At 38.3% G+C, this 21,374-nt stretch overlaps 2 protein-coding genes, 2 non-coding genes and 1 pseudogene across 6 annotated transcripts; 4 read left to right on the top strand and 1 right to left on the bottom strand.

The window, feature by feature from the left end:
* Positions 1–2,618: 2,618 nt before the first annotated feature.
* On the top strand, positions 2,619–7,264 carry LOC113334902. 3 transcript variants are annotated; one of them, XM_026581126.1, is made up of 9 exons: positions 2,619–2,912; positions 3,996–4,134; positions 4,577–4,852; positions 4,927–5,075; positions 5,176–5,385; positions 5,482–5,574; positions 5,678–5,785; positions 5,890–6,361; positions 6,988–7,264. In XM_026581126.1, exons 3-9 carry the CDS (start codon positions 4,813–4,815, stop codon positions 7,020–7,022), a joined length of 1,107 nt encoding a protein of 368 aa, XP_026436911.1. In that variant the 5' UTR covers positions 2,619–2,912; positions 3,996–4,134; positions 4,577–4,812; the 3' UTR covers positions 7,023–7,264. The 3 variants fall into 3 exon arrangements, with proteins under 3 accessions (XP_026436911.1, XP_026436912.1, XP_026436913.1); XM_026581127.1 differs by having other exon boundaries at positions 4,568–4,852; XM_026581128.1 differs by having other exon boundaries at positions 4,846–5,075.
* A 1,339-nt stretch (positions 7,265–8,603) lies between these two features.
* LOC113334694 (patatin-like protein 2) lies at positions 8,604–10,249 on the bottom strand. The gene is made up of 4 exons (XM_026580887.1): positions 10,103–10,249; positions 9,787–9,971; positions 9,323–9,683; positions 8,604–9,233 (listed from the first exon to the last, which is right to left on the bottom strand). Exons 1-4 carry the CDS (start codon positions 10,247–10,249, stop codon positions 8,604–8,606), a joined length of 1,323 nt encoding a protein of 440 aa, XP_026436672.1.
* Positions 10,250–14,926: 4,677 nt separating this feature from the next.
* Positions 14,927–15,008, top strand: LOC113335047. Its single transcript, XR_003353146.1, has one exon. It is a non-coding gene; the product is annotated as a small nucleolar RNA snoR118 (small nucleolar RNA).
* A 993-nt stretch (positions 15,009–16,001) lies between these two features.
* LOC113335100 lies at positions 16,002–16,086 on the top strand. The gene has a single exon (XR_003353162.1). It is a non-coding gene; the product is annotated as a small nucleolar RNA snoR118 (small nucleolar RNA).
* A 1,095-nt stretch (positions 16,087–17,181) lies between these two features.
* Positions 17,182–18,637, top strand: LOC113334693 (annotated as a pseudogene).
* The last annotated feature ends 2,737 nt before the right edge of the window (positions 18,638–21,374 follow it).

Raw genomic sequence — 21,374 nt, 5'->3', positions numbered from 1 at the left:
TCCACCATTCCACGGACTGAAGCCAGTTTACACCATTCTACGGACTGAAGCCAGTTTCCGCCAGCCCAAAGCAGCGCCATCTTAGCCGTTCAAAGCAGCACCATCTTCACCAGCCAAAGCGGCACCATCTTAGCCGTTCAAAGAAGCGTCATCTTCCCGCTCCACAGCTAGACATCAGCGCCATTGACCTAGCCAGCGCCAACAGTCCGCTCCACATCCAGCGCCATCTTCTCCGCTTCATAGCAAGCCAACATCGTCATCTTCTCCGCTTCATAGCAGGCCAACAACGCCATCTTCTCCGCTCCATAGCCAGCGCCACCTTTCTGCTCCACAGTCGTCCAACAGTCCGCGCCAAGCCAACACCAACAGAACGCGTCCACCCACGTCAATCCCTACTCTTGTGGCCGTTTCCACACTATGCCCTTGCCATAATTCCTTTGGCATAACTATGGCGCCATTTGCACAAAAGTATCGCCATGTTGCGGCCGCATGCCACACGCACTAATTAGGGCTTCGATATGCCAAACCCTAATTTGGGCAAAGTTACTACCCAACCAAAGCCAAACAACGTTTCCTAGAGCGTTGGGATTGATGTGGCAACAAGGCCAATGTTGCCACGCCACATGTGGGTTCAACACCACGGCGTCAAACCCTAGCATCGGCCATGCTACCAAACCCTAGCATTGGCCATGTGGCCAAACCCTAACCTTGGCCCCGGCGCCAAACCTTGGCTTTGGTCATGCTACAACGCCAGCCACGCCACTGACATGACGTATGCCAAAGCCACGCCACTGGCAATGCCGCTATTCCACGGCCACGCCACTGGCATGCCGCATGCCACAGCCGCGCCACTGACATGCCACTAGCATGTCGTTATGCCATGACTCCACCAGGCGCCACTATGCCAATGGCGCCACTTCGCTATACAACAATATGCGGCCATAATTAATGGCTATCCTTCCTTATGAGATCCAATCTCAGCCATCCAAGTTCGCCACTGAACTGTCAAACTTGTGGCAAGTTTCAGGCGACCAGCTGCCTAAATCTAGTGGCCAGGGCTACGTCAGGCGCCACTTGCACCGTTCCACTGGCATGCACGAGCCATGCCAGCCATGCCACATTGCCACTGGCGTATACCAAAGCGCCACCGCGCCATTATCAGGCGCCAACACAAGGTAACCATAATCAACGGCTACCCTCCTTCATGAGATTCAATCTCAGCCATCTAAGTTCACCACCGAACAAATAGATCTAATGATTTTAATATGAAAACGCCCTTAACAGATTAGATAGAGAAATCCTAAACAGGGTAAAGTCCAGAGTAAAAACAAACCCATTGCAAGAAATTGAAAACCAGGTTTAGAAGACAAACCTGAAATCTGTTGATTGAAGATTCAATTCTAGATTGGGAGAGAGACCTAGAAAACAAAACTCCGTGGATAAAAAAATATTGTAAAAATCATGTTGAGACACGATCTTGATCAATTTATGTTTAACCGAAGATGGTGGAGGAGAAAACTCAATAGCAGTCTTATCAATAGAGGTTCGGGGATATTGAGAATAAACAAGAAGAAAGGATTTTCTAATCATCTGTCCTAAAAAAGTTGTAATAATTGGGTGATATGTCCATCTTAGCATATTTAAACAGTATTTCTAGGTTTTAGGATAGTAGAATAATACTCATATTTTGCTCGTCTTTTATACCCAAGAATTCAAATCCAGGGCCTATTTAACCAAAAAACTGTAAAATTTCTGCAAATCATCTGGCCCACCCACTGGTGGCATCATTCATGCCAAGAACTTGGTAGCCCGTATATATTTGGCTAGTTTTGGGGTGCTGGGCCAGCACCAGCTAAGGCATTGAGATCCCACCACTAGGCTTCGCTAGAGCAATACACCCAGAGATTGTTGATAAGCTATAGCATAAAGATGATGCTGATGGATAGAAAATGGTGACACCATACTAGGGATAGGATGCACTTAAGGACCATCATCGTGAAAGAAAGAAAAAAAATTCATGCACCAATATAAGCTATAGCCGTTAGCTTAATCAAATGACCGGCACGGACTTATATCATCGGCACTAGGATAAAACCACAGGGATAATTCGATTCAGATTACTGGCAACTAATAACAAGATGAAGCTTTCTAAAATCCCATCACAGTTGAATACCCCTACAAAGCAAGTTATTCCTTTCGCAGTGCCTGCAACTGACTACAAGAAAGCTGAGATATCGCGACACTATATTGCCACACCTTATTAATACATGTCGCTTTAAGTAGTTTCTCGCGTCAGTACCTAGTTGGTGAGGCATAAAGGGGTTATGTTTTGCCGCAGCAGGGAAATGGTGACGCATAATATGACTTTCTTGCGACACCTGATCAACTGGTGCGGCTACAGATCGAGTTTTCGCCACATCGATGCGACAATAGGTATAAATCATTTTTTATTATAATTAAGAAAACCCTTATAGCCACATAGGTGCTGCTAAAACTATAATTATTGACAAATAAAAATGAGATATTTTAATTTATTATTCATTTAGCCATATGGGTGCTGCTATAGGTATAAAGAGGGAACCCGCAAAATGGACTAAAATTACACGTGTAATATATTATTCATTTGACGAGAAAACTTTAAGTTTTATCGCCTTGCCTCTCTCTTTCTCTTTCAGAAGCAGAAGCATTCTTCTCAATTCAGGAAGAGAAGAATTCTAATTTTCTAACCTTTCTTCTTCTTAAAAATGGAATCGAAATCCAGCTGAAACCCTAGAAATTTGTGTTTCAGAAATTCGGGGGAAATCTAAGCTTTCTTCTTCTCACTGTTTCAATTACAACAAAAACCCTAAAAAAAATTGTTTTAATCCGTGGAGCAAAAACTCGTTTCCTCTATAGATCGAAGCCTTTTGAAGGTAAGCGTGATGTTATTTCTTCAATTAGACTCCATTTGTAGTAGCTACTAATCTTCAGATTGGTTGATTTTTTTTCTTTTTTTTTTATGTTATTCAATTTTTGCTACTTCTTGGTGTGGAATTAGTTTCAAAATGTGAAGTGTAATAGAGTTTATATGCTTATTCTTGGATTTCATGATTTGGATAGATGTATTATTTTGAGTTCATTGTTGATTTTTTCACCAACGATGTGGATCTTTGTTCTGAGTTTAGTGTGATTGTTTATTAACATGTGATGTAATAGAACAAGTAGGGTTTATTTGAGTTGTGAGATTAATTGGTTTAATTTAATTCTGTGTATTTGTTTTGGGTCATTTTGATTGTGTTTAGTTCGAATCTGATCATGGTGGTGCATGATGAAGTGTGTTAGTTATCATTTTGATAACTTTGACTTTTAATTTGTATTCTGTCCACCATTAGAGAGTAAAATGGAAGTAAGTGTTTTCATTTCCAGGAGTGTTCCAATTTTTATGCTGTAGCATACATAAAATGGAAATTTCTGTCACCGGCAATAAGTTCTTGTGATTTTATTTTCTGTTTCAACATTAGCTACTGATTTTTTTTCAAGACCTCTTCATGTTAATACTTCTAGGAATTCTCAGTTTTTTTTTGGATCAAGTTAGACTTTGTAGTCGATTAGTGGATTCTCAATTCTATGGTGGTGCGGTAGTGAATTTTGTAGATTCACGATGTGCCATTGTTGTTCCCATCTTCTGTGCATACTGAATTTAGCATTGAGAGTTGGCTCTTTCATGTATTGAAAGTTCACTAAAAAGGCAGAGAGCTGCCCAGATAATGCAAAGCACCGTATTGATAGAAAATCAGTTGGGCATTGATTGACATTATCTTGTTGTCCCTTTTTTTTATATCGGGAATCAGCTGACTTTCCCTGTTGATCTGAAAGAGTTGAATATGTAGGGTGTACGTACGTCTAACCTGTGTGAAGGAATGTACTCCACTAGTCACACTTTTTCTAGTAGCTGGTGTAGTAATTTCCCAATATTTGATCAGATAAGGATCTGATTTCTTACAACAACTGCGCAGGTATTAGAAACAAAAGTGGCCAATTAGTTTGAGTTGAACTGGAGCAAGCAACAAAACGGGAGAAGTTCCATTGCCGGGAGAAAACTGTTCCTCTTCTTCCCCATTAGCATCTCTTTTTCCTAGCCCTAATTGCTTCCAGGTAATCTTAGAAATTCTCTCGAATATTCTTTTCTCTATGTTTATCGTTCTCCTCTCACTCTAGAACACTGATTCATCTTAATTTAGTGATTTGGTGTAAGGTTCTGATTTCTAGTTGGATAAAATTTCTAGCTAGTCACTTCTCTTTCCTTTATTGTTTTATGTTAATTTAATAACTTTGCTAGTTTTATTGAGTAATACGAAAGGCTTCTATTTATTTTCAGTAAGATGTTAGCCTGGTGCCTTTTGCAATTAGGTATTTGTATTTGTTTGTAAACAGAACTGTGAGATATATTAAATGTATAGTATTATTTATTATGAAACATCTGAAATTCAGAAACTTAGCTTCTAGGGTCTTCTCAAACCTAGTCTTAGTCTCTGATATTTAGTGTTCTGTTTATTTTAAGTTTCATTGCCATGTTCTCATAATCTAGCATAAATAGATAAGAGTTGGATGCAAAAAGCTAGGGGTCATTGTGACTACATTCGTGGTTGCGATGAGTTTTGACATTTGCTTGGGCTCATCGTACTGCTGATTTGGGTGAGAATATCTACTGCCCGTGTATCTCCTGCAACAATGGTATCCCAAGGTCTAGACAAATGGTGAGAAAGCACATATTGCAGTTGGGAATAAAGCGAACTTACACATGTTGGAAGAAACATGGGGAGGCAGAAGTGAATGTTATTCATGATGAGGTTCCAAATCCTACAGGGGCATGGTATGCATGGTTTATTACGAGATTCATTCCCAGTATCAAGGTTTCTTTCAAAGGATGATGATGTTTCGGGACAGCCCAATTCAGATGGAGAAAGTCTAGCAACGGATCAAAATATTCCAAATGCATTGGAGTCTTGCTTACAACCTCTCGGCGATTCGACTGGAGACTGCATTGGGACGAACAACGAAGGGAAGATAAGGAATGGTTATGGGGAGAACTTAAGGTAAATTTTTAATATTATGTTAACTGTTATGCGCATTTACGAAAAAGAAAAATTAATCTAAGTTTCATATGTGACAAATTTCTTATGTTAAATGTTTCAGGATTTATTCGAGTTGGATGAAATCCGTAAGAAACCTACCTTGCAAAGTATCTGCTCTGGTGTATTCAGGAACAGAAAGGCAAAATGGAAAGCAGCTGGCTTTGCACAGTACAAAAAACATGAAGATCATATTAGACATAAGCCTGAAATGTTAACTGAAAAGGAATTGGAGGATCTGGTGACATTTTGGTCCGAAGATGAAGGACAACAGGTATGGGTGAATCCTCTTAGTCCTGTATATTTACTTGTTTAATTTATTTTCACATTTATGTTTAGCTGATTTTGATCTTTTTGTATAATATATAAGGTATTGTCTGAGCGTAACACTATTAAACGAAGTCAACAAGTTGTTAAACACATAGGGGGTAAAAAGAGTATCGCAAGAAGCATAGCCGAAATGGTATATTTTATTAAGTGAAAAACATATCCATATATGAACTATGTCTTATTGAGTTTACAAATAGAATTAATTGGTGTTCTTGTGTACTATGGAACTGTGATAGACCGAGAAAAATGGTGGGGTTCCGCCAACTGAAGGTGACATCTTCATCAAATATCATACAAGTAAGAAGTCCAAAAAGGCTAAGAACCCAGTTTCTGAAGACTTCATAGTAAGTCGTGATTCAATATTTACTTAAACCTGTTATGATCTTTTTGCACATATTTTCATTGGTAATATCTACCATTACTTATTTTGATTGGTAATATCTTGCAGGTACAGATGAGAGAACGAGCTGGCTTAGATGAGAATGGCTTCGATGAGAATGATGTGAAACAATCTATCCCTGATTATATCTATAAGGAAGTAGTACCCGCAGCTACAAGACATCGTAAACGTGCAAGAGTTGTAGAAGATGGTACCACGTCGTGCGCTAGTTCTGGCTATTCTTCTAGAATAGGAGAGTTGGAGCAACAAGTGGTTGACTTGAAGGACATAATTTTTGAAAAAGACAAAGAGACAGAGAGAATCATTGGAGAATTGACCAAGGAAAATGATAGAAGATTTAAGGAGTTTGAGAAGAGAATGATGGATAATGTAGCCTCCCTTGTGTTCAGACCAGAACAGTTTTTCAGACCTCAAGAGCAAGTATTCATACCTCAACATCCACTCTATAGGGGTGCAACATCAGATCCACTCTATAGGGCTGCAATTTCAGATCCTTTCTATAGGGCTGCAACATCCAGCTGTAAGTACTATTGTACTTAAATGCATAAATTTAATTTGGTTGGTTAACTTTTATTATATTTTACAAGAATACAAACTAGATACCAAAAGAATTTTTCTTAGGACTCATATCAGGACCCTGACATGGTGTGGAATATAGAAACTTAATTAGCTAATTTCCTAAACTCGTCGTCATTAGAGTAACACTGTGGCATTTGTGTAAATGCATATAATTCCAGGTTTTATAGCTTGACATTATCAAGGGAAAAGACGCTATCATGAAATGGATAGATTTCTGAACAGTTTAAGATGTGGCTATAAGTTATAACAGAGGATATAAGTTAGTGTCATTAACTGAAGTGATTATAACCTTGAATATGATTTGGGTAAAGAATGCTGATAATTGAATTTGATTTCTTTGTAAAGTGTTGTTGTCGGACTTGAATATGATGAACTGAATTGCATGCTAGGGAGGGAAAATTTGCTGAAGGATGACTGTGGTTTTATACATGATGTGTATTTAAGCTGTATATATATATGGGTCTTATTGCCTGCTATCTTGTTGCATTCCAAGCTTATTTAAGCTTATTGAGAAAGAGAACATAAGCTTATTGTGATGATCTGTTTTTTTTTTTTTGATTTGTGCAGCAGGAGAACATGGTTGCAGCTCTAGATTGCATTGAACACTCGTATAGATTAGCTACAGTTGGAGATCGGATATCTATATGGCCCGGATTGGCTGGAAGAATCGAGTATTTTGATGGAGTATTAGGTTCAAGAACATAGTGATGTTTGCTTTCGGACCTTCTTCGTCTTTCCTTGTCTTCTTTTTTTGGTTTTTTTGAAGCCAATGTGACTTATAAAATTTTAATGTTAGAAATCAAATTATTTTGAAACTACTGTTATTAATTAAAATTAAAATTAATTTTAGATATTAATGTCCAAAAATATATTTGGTTTATTAAGTTTTTGCAACAGCCACTTAATCCCATTTTGCAGCCCACGAGGGTGTTGCCAAAACAAATTTTGGCAGCACTAAAGTATCCCATTTCGCCTCACAAGAAGGTGCGGCCAAAACAATTTTAGGCAGCACCAAAGTATCCCATTTTGCATCACAAAAAGGTGCGGCCAAAACAATTTTAGGCAGCACAGACACTGCTGAGGCAAAAAGAGAATATGGTGTGGCAACAAAATTTTGAAATAAATAATTAACTAAATTAATTATGAATTATAATTACTTTTTGCCACAGCAGAGTTGGTGCTGCAAAATATACATTTTGCCGCAACAAGAGAACGTGGTGCGGCTATATACTTCTTGCTACAGGGCCTGTTGCCGCAGCTGTGGCAAAAAAGTTTTGGTGCTGCTAAAAACCTATTGCAGCACCAAATGAAGGCTTACGCCACACTCGTTGGCTGCTGCAACAAATCAATTTTCTTGTAGGAATAAGACCTTCTTTCTACCTCTTCAGACTTGCTTATGCATACTCCAAACCACCATTGCAGAGAGATTGTTACCAGCGAGGATTTAGAACATAAAGACAACTGCAGTACCCTATATTAGAAAGGTAAACTCCCGGATAGCCTGCTGTTGTCAGAAAGGTCATGAAATCGTGTTCTAAAGTATAATTTTCCTGAACATTGCCTTCCTCTTTTACTACTATCCATTACTTTTTGAATTATTATATTCTTGCCTTCCTCGATCCAGTTCCATACAAACACCCATTTCCTCCTCCATCGATCGTCTTTGAAATACAACATTGTTCTGCAGCTAAGGACCATCCAATTATAGGTTCAGACTCTCTAACACTGAATTCCATCCACAAGGACTAAGAGTTTCTCCAACTGGGGTGCCCATTTTTTCACTAACAACCCTTTTTGAGATTCCTTCATTCTCTCAACAAATCCTTCTCCGAATTCAGATTTTATGTGGAATTCTCTTGGTGGTCTTAATACCCATATAAAACAGTTCCCACTATTCTCCAAACCCAAAGCTAATTCCATCATACCTGATGTTCTAATTGAGTTTTGAGAACCAATATATTTTGGAAGGAAATCTTTTTATGGTAATGGTACACGGTAATGTCAGATGAACGAAGGGGCGCAATATATTTTTGTTCAGATAGGCATGTTGCATTCTTGGTATCTATCACTGTTATCTAACAATGAGAAACAATGAGATTCGTGAATAATGCGACAAGGAAAACAAAAGATATTATGGACAGATAATGTGCACAAATTTGAGTATTACAATAACACTACGAACACTAGAGACAACTCGATAATAAACTAGCATCCATGGCACTTTCTGTATTCGAGACGTTACTGTAGTTTCTTCCAAGCCGATCCTTCCTTTCACTTGACAATAGTTTGGCAAACCTCGCGAGTGCTTCTTCATTCGTTTCTTGCTGGAGATTTTGTTGACCATTATGCACAACTGGTTCAAGTTGACCTGTCTCCACACTCACTTGTGTAACAGGTTTCTTTAACAAATCCTGGCCTAATCTGACAAGACTCTCAAGATTTTCTTTTGTAGCTATGTCCATTGAAGATAATGAACTACTTTCACTCTTGGTGAAGTTATGTTGAATTCTGAAGAAATCAATTTGATTAGCACCGAGCCAGAGTTGAGAGAGAGCTATGATAGATGCGTTGTCGTAATATGATATGTCAGACTCTGCTGGAGAGAACAAATCGCTGAGTCCATTTGTGTAGCGTAACCAGTCCGCAACTCCCCATTTAGCTGCAATGTCCGCTGTTATTTCCTTTTTTTCTGCCTCTAATATTGTTGATGATCCCGTCCCTAATGATAGTATCACAACTTTTCCCTTTCCCTGGGTGAAGAAATTTGGATTTCCCTTGCAGACTCCGGGAATCAATCCATATGGAAGCATTATCTGCATGCATAGAGAATTTTATTGATTAGAATCTCAGTCACCACAGCTTCTATATTTAGATTTATAGAACGGAAGTAATATGATCTTACCGGGCAGTTGGCAACTACCCCACCATCGATGAGGTTAAACTCTCGTACTTCTTCTGTTTCATGGACTTTGGCTTTTAATTGGAACCGGTGAGGAGGAAGGTAAGTTGGTGCAGCAGAAGTACCAATACAGACGTCTGAGAGTAAGGGATCCTCTATTAGAGAGGTTTTTGCTTTTTCAGTTGTGAAAATACAGCTGTGTTTTCGTTTCAAATCATAAGTTGGAATAGCAACCGTAGTCAACGTTTGATGCAATCGGGTTTCTCCAAGTAATTCTTTCAAAAGTCCATGAAGATATTCACCATCGTATTTTGGTCCTCCAACCATGTCATGAATCCACTTTTTGGCATTGTCAAAAATCCCACTACATATGCAAAAAAAACATATTAAAAACATAGTACAATCAACAATAATGCGATAATACTTAATCAAGCAATCAAAAAAATCAACAAAAGTATATAATATACCGATTCGATTGTGGGAAGATCCTTGAGCAGTGGTCGAGATAGAACTGAGGGATTTCTTTAGCTGCAAATAGTGGGCGGTTTTGTGCATTTGGTGCAGTTAGCATAGCTGTGACAAGTCCACCAGTACTTGTCCCACTGATGATATCAAAATAATCCGCAATTCTTGAATCCGGACCATCCAATTCCTATAGTTAGTTTTGCACAACATAATTCAATATTAGCTATAACTGATGAGATACAAAAACAAAAAGAGAGATTGTGAACATACAGTAAAATCAATGCATGCATTACTTAGAAAAATTATTATTATATATACCTGTAGTTTAGCTTCAAGAAATCCTAGAATGGTGCTTGGAATAATTCCTCGGACGCCTCCACCATCAATACATAGAATTGTTATTAGTTTGGAAGGTGGTAATCGATCATTATGACTTGCAAAATCCTCCACTTTATCCATGTCCATGATTAAAAAAACAGATGAAATCAAACAATTTAACAAACTAATATGAGTAAACTGGTAAGCAGAGATAAAAGATTGTAAGAAGCAAAGATAAGCAGTTGTAGTTTGGTGAATGAGTTATGGACGAGTATATATAGCTTACAAAAAATTGTGGATAAGTTTGTAGTTACATTGATGATTCGGATTATTGGATGATGCTATCCACTTACAATTTCTATAAGTTTGATGATCAGTTCTTGATTTGGAAATTGTTTTAATGATCTGGATAACCAGTACCATATTAAGCATGCTTAGTCCGCAAAACTTTATCCACTAAGGCTCAGAGTTAGCAACTCCATTGTAGGAGCTTCATGAGTATTCCCCTCTTACAATCTGATCCTATCCACCACGTACACTTAATTTCCTTTTTTTTTTTTTTTGTATCCAAGTAAAAGTGATCTTATCTATAGTTTTTTGTTGCTTGATTTCTTTTTTCAGTTCTTTCTCAATTCAGTCGTTTCCTAACTTCATTCTAAAGGTTGGCTACGAATATGGCAAGTCAAGTATAAGCTAAGCTGAGGTTAAGCTTCGGACCTTTGCAGGGGCTAAAACAGGCCTGCCGCCACAAGTTTAAAACTCTTAACCTACACCACTATACTTGTTATCCTACACTGCATTAATTACAGCTGTGTTAGCTCCACCATAATATGAGAAATAGGTTTGTCAGTGGGCAATGTGATTTGGTAGAAGTGGACAGGATTAAGGAGATTGATGTCCCCAAAATAATTTATACTCATCCGGTTATATTATGCACAAAAATGCATCCATCGATCGCTGCTTGCTCCTTTAGTAGCTATAATCCGTATAAATTCATCATAGCTAGCGATTGAGTAATGAGTTGATGACCACCAAGAGTATTGTACTTCGGTTGTGTATTGCATTTATAGTAGACATTATCTGACCTCATAATCCAGTTTGAACGTTATTAAGTACTCCACATTCAACTTATTAGCTGACTATCTGATTAAAAAGATGACTTGCATTTCATTTATCTTCTTCCATCTTTTCTTCTTCTTGCTGTTTGGTCTTTGAAATGAAACAAGCTTTTCGGGATAGTTATAAAGTTTGGTAGGAGGCAATTGCCTGCCATGAGAAAAATTCGTAAAACTATCATTGCTTATGCATCTCTCCATAAGCTGCGAAATGCTCCTTAGATGAGAAACTATTTGGCCGTAGTTGTCCATTGATTTTAATTTACTCGGTAAAATCTAATCAGTCCTGGTAGTGCAATAAAAAATAATTCATTTTGCAATAATGAATTATCTTAATAGCTGATGTTCCTGCTCAATCTTTTTTACTACCTTGCTTTTCATATATCATCTCCCTAAGATAACAGAACTGAACACTGCAAATTACATTGTATCCTTAGATTAATATAGTGAGAAATATTGATTGCTATATTTCCTTATTAAAAGCTCTCATTGACCTAATGCGAATTTGGTTAATATAGTGAGAAATATAGTGAGACAAAAATGTATCATCCAACCATTTCGTTACACATCATAGCAAACAAATTTTTATCTAATGCGAATTCGTTTGGCTCAGTGTGTTCATCGCTATTTTGAAAATGCAGATGGGGAAACACTCCAGTTGATGAAGGATGCATTTGTAGAAACAAGAAATAGGTTAAGCTACTGGGAGATGCAGAGTCTGCTGAGCTCTCAACAGTCAGTACTCTACTCGAAGAGTCCCTATATTCTTTATTAGACTACCTCATTCAAATTGAGCGTTGAAGAGTTTTCATGTTATATAAAGAAAATTAAGAATGTGACACAGGTTTTTAGTTAGCATGCATGTTTCCCCAAAATTTGACTCTCAATCCATTTTAAGCCTCTGTAAATACCATGCACAATATTTAGAGTCAACTGCCAGACCAATCTACGGAATCCAACTATACGACTATACTAATTCAAATTTTTACGGGAGGATTGAATCCCGACTTCGGACGACTAATCAAGGGTATCCTCGAAGTGATGTGGTGGGTAATCGAACAAAAGAAGGTATCCTCGAAGTACATAACACTAATAAAGGATATGTACGAGGGAGCTCTCATTGGTGTCCGGACGTGCGACGGCGTTTCAGACGACTTTCCGATCAAGATAGGGCTACACCAGAGATCATCCCTGAGCCCTTATTTCTTTGCGCTAGTAATGGATCAAGTAACGAGGGACATACAAGATGAGATTCCTTTTTTTTTTTTTGCATACGATATTGCGCTAATTGGATAATCAAAGAAAGAGGTAGAGGATAAAGAAAGAGGTGGAGGCAAGCTCTAGAATCAAAGGGTTTCAGACTCAGTAGGACAAAGACGGAATATCTGAGATGCCCAGCATCTGCTTTACGGGCAAATAGTACCAAAAGGAATGATCCAAAGTGATGGCGATATTGACGAGAACATTTGGCCCACCCACTGGTGGCATCATGCCAAGAACTTGGTAGCCCATATATATTTGGCCAGTTTCGGGGTGCCGGGCCTGCACCAGCTACATGAGCCCCACTGGAGCAATACAGCAAGTTGTGTTGGAAATCCTTATAAGTTATAACTTTGAATGACATTTGGGGAGATATACGAGCGTTGCTCGTAGAGAGCTCCTAGCATTCTAGTAGTGAGTGTGGTGAAGCAAGACTTTGTAACTTTTGAACTTTGTCTTTTATTAATCGATTCTTGCCTGCTTACAATGAGTAATGGACTCGCCTATATATATAGGCTTTACATAACCGACCACTTACTTCTCTAGATAGTTCGAACAGTTTGCATCTAGACTTTTCTCCACACTAAACTACTTGACCGACTTTACATTTCCTGGAATAGTCTAGTAAACGTTGTTGTATGATGCTCTCAAGGACAGAATCAGCCTTTTTTTAAAGCAATTGAAGTCATGCAAGTGCACACATACCCAGATATTTATTAGGCACTCGTACTCGCTACTAATTCAAGTTTTGGCTGCTTGTTCTTGTGTCAACACATACTGTTTAATTCATGAAGGGGATACCAATTCAGTTGTCAGCATTATTTTATTTTATATGAATTGGTGTCCCCTAGCCATTACTGATTTCCCCATTTATCAATCCTGTTATTTTTTTATATTATTTTTTTTGGCAATGAATGCAATTACTAATATTCAATTGCAGACTTTGAGAAGAGTAGCTGTCTAGCATAGCTCAAACCTAGACTGCCACTTTTTTTTTAATGCAAAATTTGCTTTCGCCTGCGCTTGTTCTTTCTTAGTGATGTTAGCCGTGCCCGTATGCATTATTGTTTCAGATATTCATGTTAACATCCATTTTGCACAAAATCAAGCTCTAGTTGAGAGTTGTTTAGCTCTTTGTGTTTTTGTTGTTCGCTAGCAAGTCATGCATGGGAATTGTACTGGTTTTGCTTCACCTAAATCATGGGCCTAAATGAGAAGTGCTAAACAGTTTTCATCCCATCTGAGAAGTCCATAAAAAGCAATGTGATTATAAAAGCTTGCATCTCTGCTCTCTCTAACTTAAATTTGAGATCCAATCTTGATCAGTGATTAGGAAAAAAAACCTTGATTTTCTTACACTTCTCAGATTTTTGTTGTTTTCTTTGTGTGTGATTCCTAATTGGCAGTGATTTTAGAGGGAGGGCTCTATTAGTATTGGGGTACCATAAGATTTAATCTTTTTGATTTCATGATTAAGAGGAGAATTAGAATATGGATTAGGTGCCATCTTTTTCATAGTAGTGCAAATTGGTCTTCCCAGTAGCAATCATGTATTTAAATCTATGGTTCAAAGGTATTAGGTATCCTTTCGAACATCTATTCTCCTCTTTTCTAAGATATCAGATTGATTTTATCTTCCCACAGTGATCGAGTCAAAATTACACTTGATATGAACCTATTGTTAACCTAAAAGAATTCAGACTCAATTAACCCAGTGAAATATTTGCCTTCATTTGGTAGCAGCAAGCCAACCATTTGGGATGTTTGTCTATCTCATATTTGTGATGAATGCATTTTATTAAGTTTTGAAGTCTATGTGTGTCTCTCTTTTCATTTGATGGATGGATAGGATTGTGGATATTTTCTTATTAGGAAAATGATATCCCAACAACCACGGTTTGTCTTAAGTGAGATAGGGGAGGGACTCACGTTGTAACATCCGGCCCCTGCTAGTCTTGGGGTAGGGTCAATTTCCTCTCCAAGAATTGGCAAGGTCTGGATTTTTTAACTATGGGTTCCTTCCATGTTTCACGGACAAACTGAAGTCCACTCAAGGTTAGTCTAGCAGGATTGCTGGATTATTGCTTGGAGAAGGGAATTCGACGATAGGGGAGTGGCTGAACTTCTTAGGATTAAGTTGGGCTGGCTGGTTTTTGGGTCGTGAGATAGGAAATGAGCTCTATCCAAACCGTCCAAAAACCCGGCCCCCCGGAGAAATATTGCAACAGGATTGTTTGGAGAAATAGGGCAGGATTGTTTGGATGGTTGATACGGTTGCAACAGTTTTGGAAAAGATTTGTTATAATGTGAGTTTAAGATAGCTTTTAAGACTGGTTTGTTGTAGACTTTTTTATGTTGATTTGACTTGTTTAATATCTTTGTGGTTGTGTTGTCTCTGTTCTAATTTGACTAGGTTTGATTTAAATTTAAGATTAGTTAGTTGGGTTGAGTATATGATGAAGTTTGCACTGGACTCTGAGCAGAAGTTCTGCTAACGATCGATATGCGGCCTAGAAAGCCAGTTCTGATACTTGACCACAATAGTTTTAATTTTCGAAGAGAAAATATTTGTACCTTGATGAGTCAAAACAAAGTTGTATCCAGATCCAGAATTAGGTCTGAGTTACTGTTTTGTTATGTTTGAGGTTATTTTTTGAAGGAGCAAAACCTGGGTTCTTTAATTAACAAAACATCCTGCATTGGAATGCTTGATACCATCCTTCAAGGGGTAGATTTGCACTGGCATGCAGATAAGCCCAATCGCAGTAGAAAACATGCAGCATAGTATAAGTAAATAAAACAAAAGGCATAGATAAGCATACATAACTGAATGTTAGAGTACTAAATTTGTTGCTTGATCAAATATTTGCATTCATTGGGTTAATCGAGCCTGAATTCCTTTGCAGTCGTTATTACGGGTTAGTTTTATCAATTGGTAGCAGCAAGACAACCATTTGGGATGTTTGTCTACCAACTCCATCTCATATTTGTGATGAATGCATTTTTATTGAGTTTTGTAGCCTATTTTGTGCATCTCTTTTCATTTGATTGATGAATGGATTTTGGATATTTTTTGATTAAGAGGAAAATGACATCCAACCACGGTTTATCTTAAGTGAGATAGGGAAGGGACTCATGCCTGCCCCTGTTAGTCTTGGGGGTGGGGGAGGTCAATTTCCTCCTCCTCAGAATTAGCAAGGTCTGGATTATTTAACCATGGGTTCCTTTCATGTTTCACGAACAGTCTAGCAGGATTGTTTGGATGGTTTATAGGGGTTGGTGATGAAGAAAAGAAATAAACAGTTCTGGAAAATTGTTTATAATCCGGGTCTAAAGATAGGTTTTGTTGTAGAGTTTTTTCCAAGGCATAGGTACACATCTTATAAGAAGAGATATTGAAAGAAAAAAACATTTTTCTGAGGATCCTAATAAAACAAATTACATTTTCGTTGATTTGACTCCATGTCTGGTTGTGTCTGTTCTGATTTGGATAGGTTCGATTCAAACTTAGTTAGTTGGGTTGAGTATATGATGAAGTTTGCACTGGGCTCTGAGCAGAAATTCTGCGCTAACTGATCGATACGCGGCCTAGAAAGCCAGTTCTGATACTCAACCATAACTAAGTTTCGTAAAGAAAAAAGATTTGTATCCAGATCCAGAATTAGGGGATTTCTTCTATGTCTGTTACAGTTTGGTTATGTTTGAGGTTAAAAGAGCAAAACCTGGGTTCTTTAATTAACAAGTTTTGACATCCTGCTGACAAACCCAGTCGCAGTGAAAAGGTTTGAATATTTCCAAGAGGTTGACTGCATTAGTAATTTTAATTTGAGATGTATGACACATATTTCTTACTTCTCCAGAGCTTTTTATATACTCCCTCTCCGTACCTGTTATATAGGTGGAATATTGCGGTTTTCTTTTTAATGGCCGATCAAAAAAAGAACAGTTTTCTTTTCTAATGCCTAAAAGAATGAAAAAGCAAGTTTTCAAGACAATTAAATTTGTATTAGCATCGTTCCTTATTTAGTTAAGATAATTTGTTTGTACAGAAATTAAATTGATGAATGCCGCTGAGTAGACCTTGAGTTCACCCTCAATGATGTTAACTACGTCTTTTGGAATTTGCCTTCCATATATTCCATGTTAAAATACCACATACTGTCGTCCAGTCAATTGCTTGTGCGTTTTACTTTCCAGTAAATCTATTTTTGTTGCTTTTTCCATTTTTTGGCTTACTTCATTAAATCTAACCTTGAGCCTGAACATTGGAGAGAAATGTCAAGGATTGATCTCTTCTACCTTTTATGCTTTCCAGCAAGAATTTTATTAAACTCACTTCTCATTGCTCATGTACGGCCCGCACGAATGTAGTAGTGCAGGATAAGCTCATTCCTGGTGTGGATTTGCTGCTTTTTACTTTTCAATCCCAATTTACAGCATTGGAGAAGTAAAGTATGAAAACGATGTATCACCGGCTTTAGCAATGTAAATTCAAGATGAGTATTATACTCGATGGAAACAATGACCAGTTATTTTAAGGAAAAATGGACGTATGCAACACACTAATAGGTAAAATAAGCATTAAGACAACCATGAAAACAAAACTTGATTGAATCTCATCCTCAAGTGTGAGGTGAGCCACCCTTCTTAAGGATCACAGCAACTGAGTTAGAAACGCACCTCTGCACGTGAATCAATCACAAAATGTGCAGCTTTGGAAGTTCACTAATTGTTCCTTCTGTTCAAGAGCTGGCTAAAAGAGAGATCACTGAAATCCCAGACCGATATATCCGCACAAGTTGCAATAGTATTAGTCTTGATCATGATATTGACCACAGTGACTCCGCTGCTCATTCGATACCTGTCATCAACATTGAGAGCCTTCTCTCTGGAGAGTCAATATTGGCTGATAATGAATTAGAAACTTCACTCTGCCTGCAAAGACTGGGGATTTTTTCAGGTAATACTGTTAGCACTAGGCAGGTTCATGTATTTACTTTACTAGAATATGACTTCCATGGTATCATGAAAACACCGTTGACCTGGCATATAGAGATTCACACATTGTAAAACTGCCAAGTAAAGAAATACTCATCTTCCCAAGCTGTTAATTTTGTTCGATGTTGTTGTTTTCTGCACAGGTGGTAGATCATGGAGTTAGTCCCTCAACAATTGAGAAAATAAAGTTGGAAATACATAACCTCTTCGAACTCCCACTAGAGGAGAAAAGAAGCTATGGCAGAAACCAGGGGATTTTGAGGGATTTGGGCAGCTCTTTGTTGTTTCAGATGAGCAGAAACTTGATTGGTCTGACATGTTTGGTATAACTACGTTACCAACTATATTAAGAAAGCCTCATATATTCGCAGGAATCCCATTACCTTTAAGGTATTCACAGTTTGATCTTTGTAATTTTCCATTCCAACCTTAGTTCTATTTTTTTGTGCTTTTTTGGTTGCAGGGAGGCTTTGGAAGGTAGCTCTAGCTTAGAATTGACCATAAATATATTAGAACAAATGGCTAAAGCTCTAAAGATGGATTCTGATGAGATGAGAGAGTTATTCAGTGAATGTTATCAAGCGATGCGAATGAATATTATCCCACTTGTCCTAAAGCTGAGCAGGTCCTAGGTTTCCACCACACTCGGATGGGGATGCTTTGACGATTGTACTTCAACTTAATGAAACAGAAGGCCTTCAGATTCGTAAAGATGGAAAATGGCTTCCAGTAAACTCATCCATAATGCTTTTGTAGTCAACATCGGTGACATGATGGAATACTTTTATTTTTCGGATTATTAGACCTTTTATTTGCATCAATACATTTGACTAGAAATTTGGTTTGCAAGCATAATGTGTTTCATTTCTCATACCCATTGGTTGGGCAGATTATGAGCAATGGTGTTTACCGCAGTATCGAGCACAGGGCAGTTGTAAATTCAACAAAAGAGAGGCTTTCGGTTGTTGCATTCCACTCGGCCAATTTAGATGCAGAGATAGGCCCTACACATAGTTTGGTAAATCCACCACAAGAACCAGCATTGTTCCGAAGAGAGTCAGTGGAGACGTACTTTAAGAACTTCTTTGCACGGAAACTTGATGGGAAGTCTTACCTAGATTCTATGAGGATTGAAAATGAACAAGGAAATCGGTCCAGTTGATTGTTATCAATGTTCAGGGTATTTGCACTGCATATATCCATGTGTCTTCTGCTACTGAATATCTAGTCTCTCAATGTATCTGTTTCCATCTTCATGTTCAATTATGGTCTCATGACCAGATGCTATCGAAAAATGATGGATGGCACCAGTTAGGATTTGAGTTCTGGTGAAAGACTTCCACACTCAGAACTGTGGAGTCTACTTGTTATTTATATCAGAGAGTACAAAGGTTGTTACAACTAATCAACCTATTCAAGAGCTATAGATGCTATTTTAACTGTAACTAAAGACCCGTACGACTAATCTAAACGCAAAATACTCGGTCATTCCTTCATACACGGAATGCTAGCTGTTTTGGTTGAGAGTCTTCAGCAGATGAGTCTCTATCTTTAACACTCCCCCTCAAGTTGTACTCAAGTTTACGAATGTGCAACTTGCCACGTAAAAGCTGAAATCTTGGTGAAGGTAGCCCCTTAGTAAAAATGTCAGCTATTTGATCCGTGAACTGATGAACTGCACTATCAAACGTTTGTTAGCCACCCTTTCCCTCACAAAATGGTAATCTATCTCGATATGCTTTGTTCGAGCATGAAAAACAGGATTAGTTGTAAGGTATGTTGCGCCCAAATTATCACACCACAGCACTGGAGTCGAGATAGGAATTCCAAGTTCACGAAGCAAAGACTCAATCCAGATAATTTCAGATGTTGCAATGGCAATGCCCCGATATTCCGCCTCAGTGCTGGATTTGCTGACCGTCTTTTGTTTTCTGGCACTCCACGATATCAGATTACCACCAAAGTAGATACCATAACCACTAGTGGATCTACGGTCATCTAGGCAACCAGCCCAATCAGCATCCGAGTAACCATGCAAAGAAAAGTCTTGTGAAGGACGAATATGAAGACCATAATCTACGGTGTGCTTCAGATATCGAAGAATACGTTTCACTTGTTCCCAATGTTCAACACAAGGATTGTGCATATACTGGCATACCTTATTAACAGCAACAGAAATGTCAGGCCTCGTGAGATGGAGGTATTGAAGAGCACCAACAACGCTTCGATATAAGGTGCAGTCTGCAAATCTTTCACTGCCTGTCTGCCTTAATTTTAAGATAGAAGACATTGGATTCGTCACCGGTTTTACACCATCCAGTTTAGTGCGTTTGAGGAGATATGTTATATACTTGCGCTGAGTGAGAATTACACCACCAGTTTGCCTTATAAACTCGACACCCAGAAAGAAATGAAGGTCCCCCATGTCTTTTATTGCAAACTCCCTACCTAGTTCTTGAATGAGTTGAGCTACCTGTGAAGAGTCCAACCCTGTGACAATAATGTCATCCACATAAATCAACACATAAGTAACTGAAAGTTTGGTTCTACAGACAAACAAGGATGTGTCTTCAACTGAACCCTTAAATCCAAGTGTCATTAGATAGTTACTGAGCCGTGAAAACCATGCACGTGGAGCCTGCTTTAACCCATATAATGACTTATGCAATTTACACACATGAGTTGGACGATTAGCATCTACATACCCTGCCGGTTGCTTCATATAGACCTCCTCATCCAGAGTACCATGGAGGAAATCATTCTCAACATCTAGTTGCTTCAACGGCCACTTGTTCATGACAGCAATAGAAAGAACCAGTCGTATAGTACATGGTTTTATAACAGGACTAAAGGTCTCTCCATAATCAACTCCTTCCTGTTGATTAAAACCTTTTGCCACCAGTCGAGCCTTACGTTTATCAATAGTGCCGTCAGAGTTTTGTTTTACTCGATAAACCCACTTTGAGCCAACTACATTCATGCCAGGTTGAAAAGGAACTATCGAATATGTGCCATTTCTGATGAGGGCATTTATTTGATTATCCATAGTTGCACGCCATTCTGGAAGTTTGCATGCTTCTGAGTAACATGTAGGTTCCATGAAATCTGAATCATTGAGGGGATGTTTAGATGCAAACAAACACAGTTTTTGAACAGGCTTGTTAATACCATATTTTGCCCTTGTTTGCATAGGATGAGTAGAGGATACAGCATTTGTAGGAGTCACTTCAGAGCTGTCATGAAATAGCATACTTGTGACAGAATCAGCAGCAGAGATACTTTGAGTATTCAGTTGTGAAGCAGAAGTTGTAGGAGATGCCATGGAAGGTTCCAAACTAGCCATATCATTACAGATGCCCAGATGCTGGTCTGCATTATTAGATACCACATGCTGTTGCGTAGGAAGATAATGTCTACGCGTAAAATGAGGAGAATATAGAAATGAAGTATCTGAAGGCACATTACCTGGACTCTGCAATGGTACACACTGCTGCTTTGGACTGAATGGAAACGACTGTTCTTCAAACCTTGCATGGAGAGTGATGTAAATCCTACCAGTCTCTATATGTAAGCAGACATAACCCTTATGAGAACTATTGTATCCTATAAAGACACATGGGAGTGATCTAGGTTCTAGATTGTTTGAGTTATAAGATCTGAGGCAAGGATAAGCAAGACAACCAAAAACCTTTAAAAACTTGTAATCTGGTTCTTTATGAAAAAGGAGTTCTAGAGGAGTTTTAACTTCACAGGATGATTTAGGCAGACGATTAATTAAGTAACAAGCAGTGACAAACGCATCAGCCCAAAATGAAGAGGGCACATGTGCTTGAAATAAAAGGGCAAGGCCAGATTCAGTGACATGGCGAATACGTCTTTCTACTATTCCATTTTGTGGT

The sequence above is a fragment of the Papaver somniferum genome, unplaced genomic scaffold, assembly GCF_003573695.1.
Source record: "Papaver somniferum cultivar HN1 unplaced genomic scaffold, ASM357369v1 unplaced-scaffold_137, whole genome shotgun sequence".
NCBI classification, from domain to species: Eukaryota; Viridiplantae; Streptophyta; class Magnoliopsida; order Ranunculales; family Papaveraceae; genus Papaver; species Papaver somniferum.
This window is presented reverse-complemented; position numbering and strand designations above follow the sequence as displayed.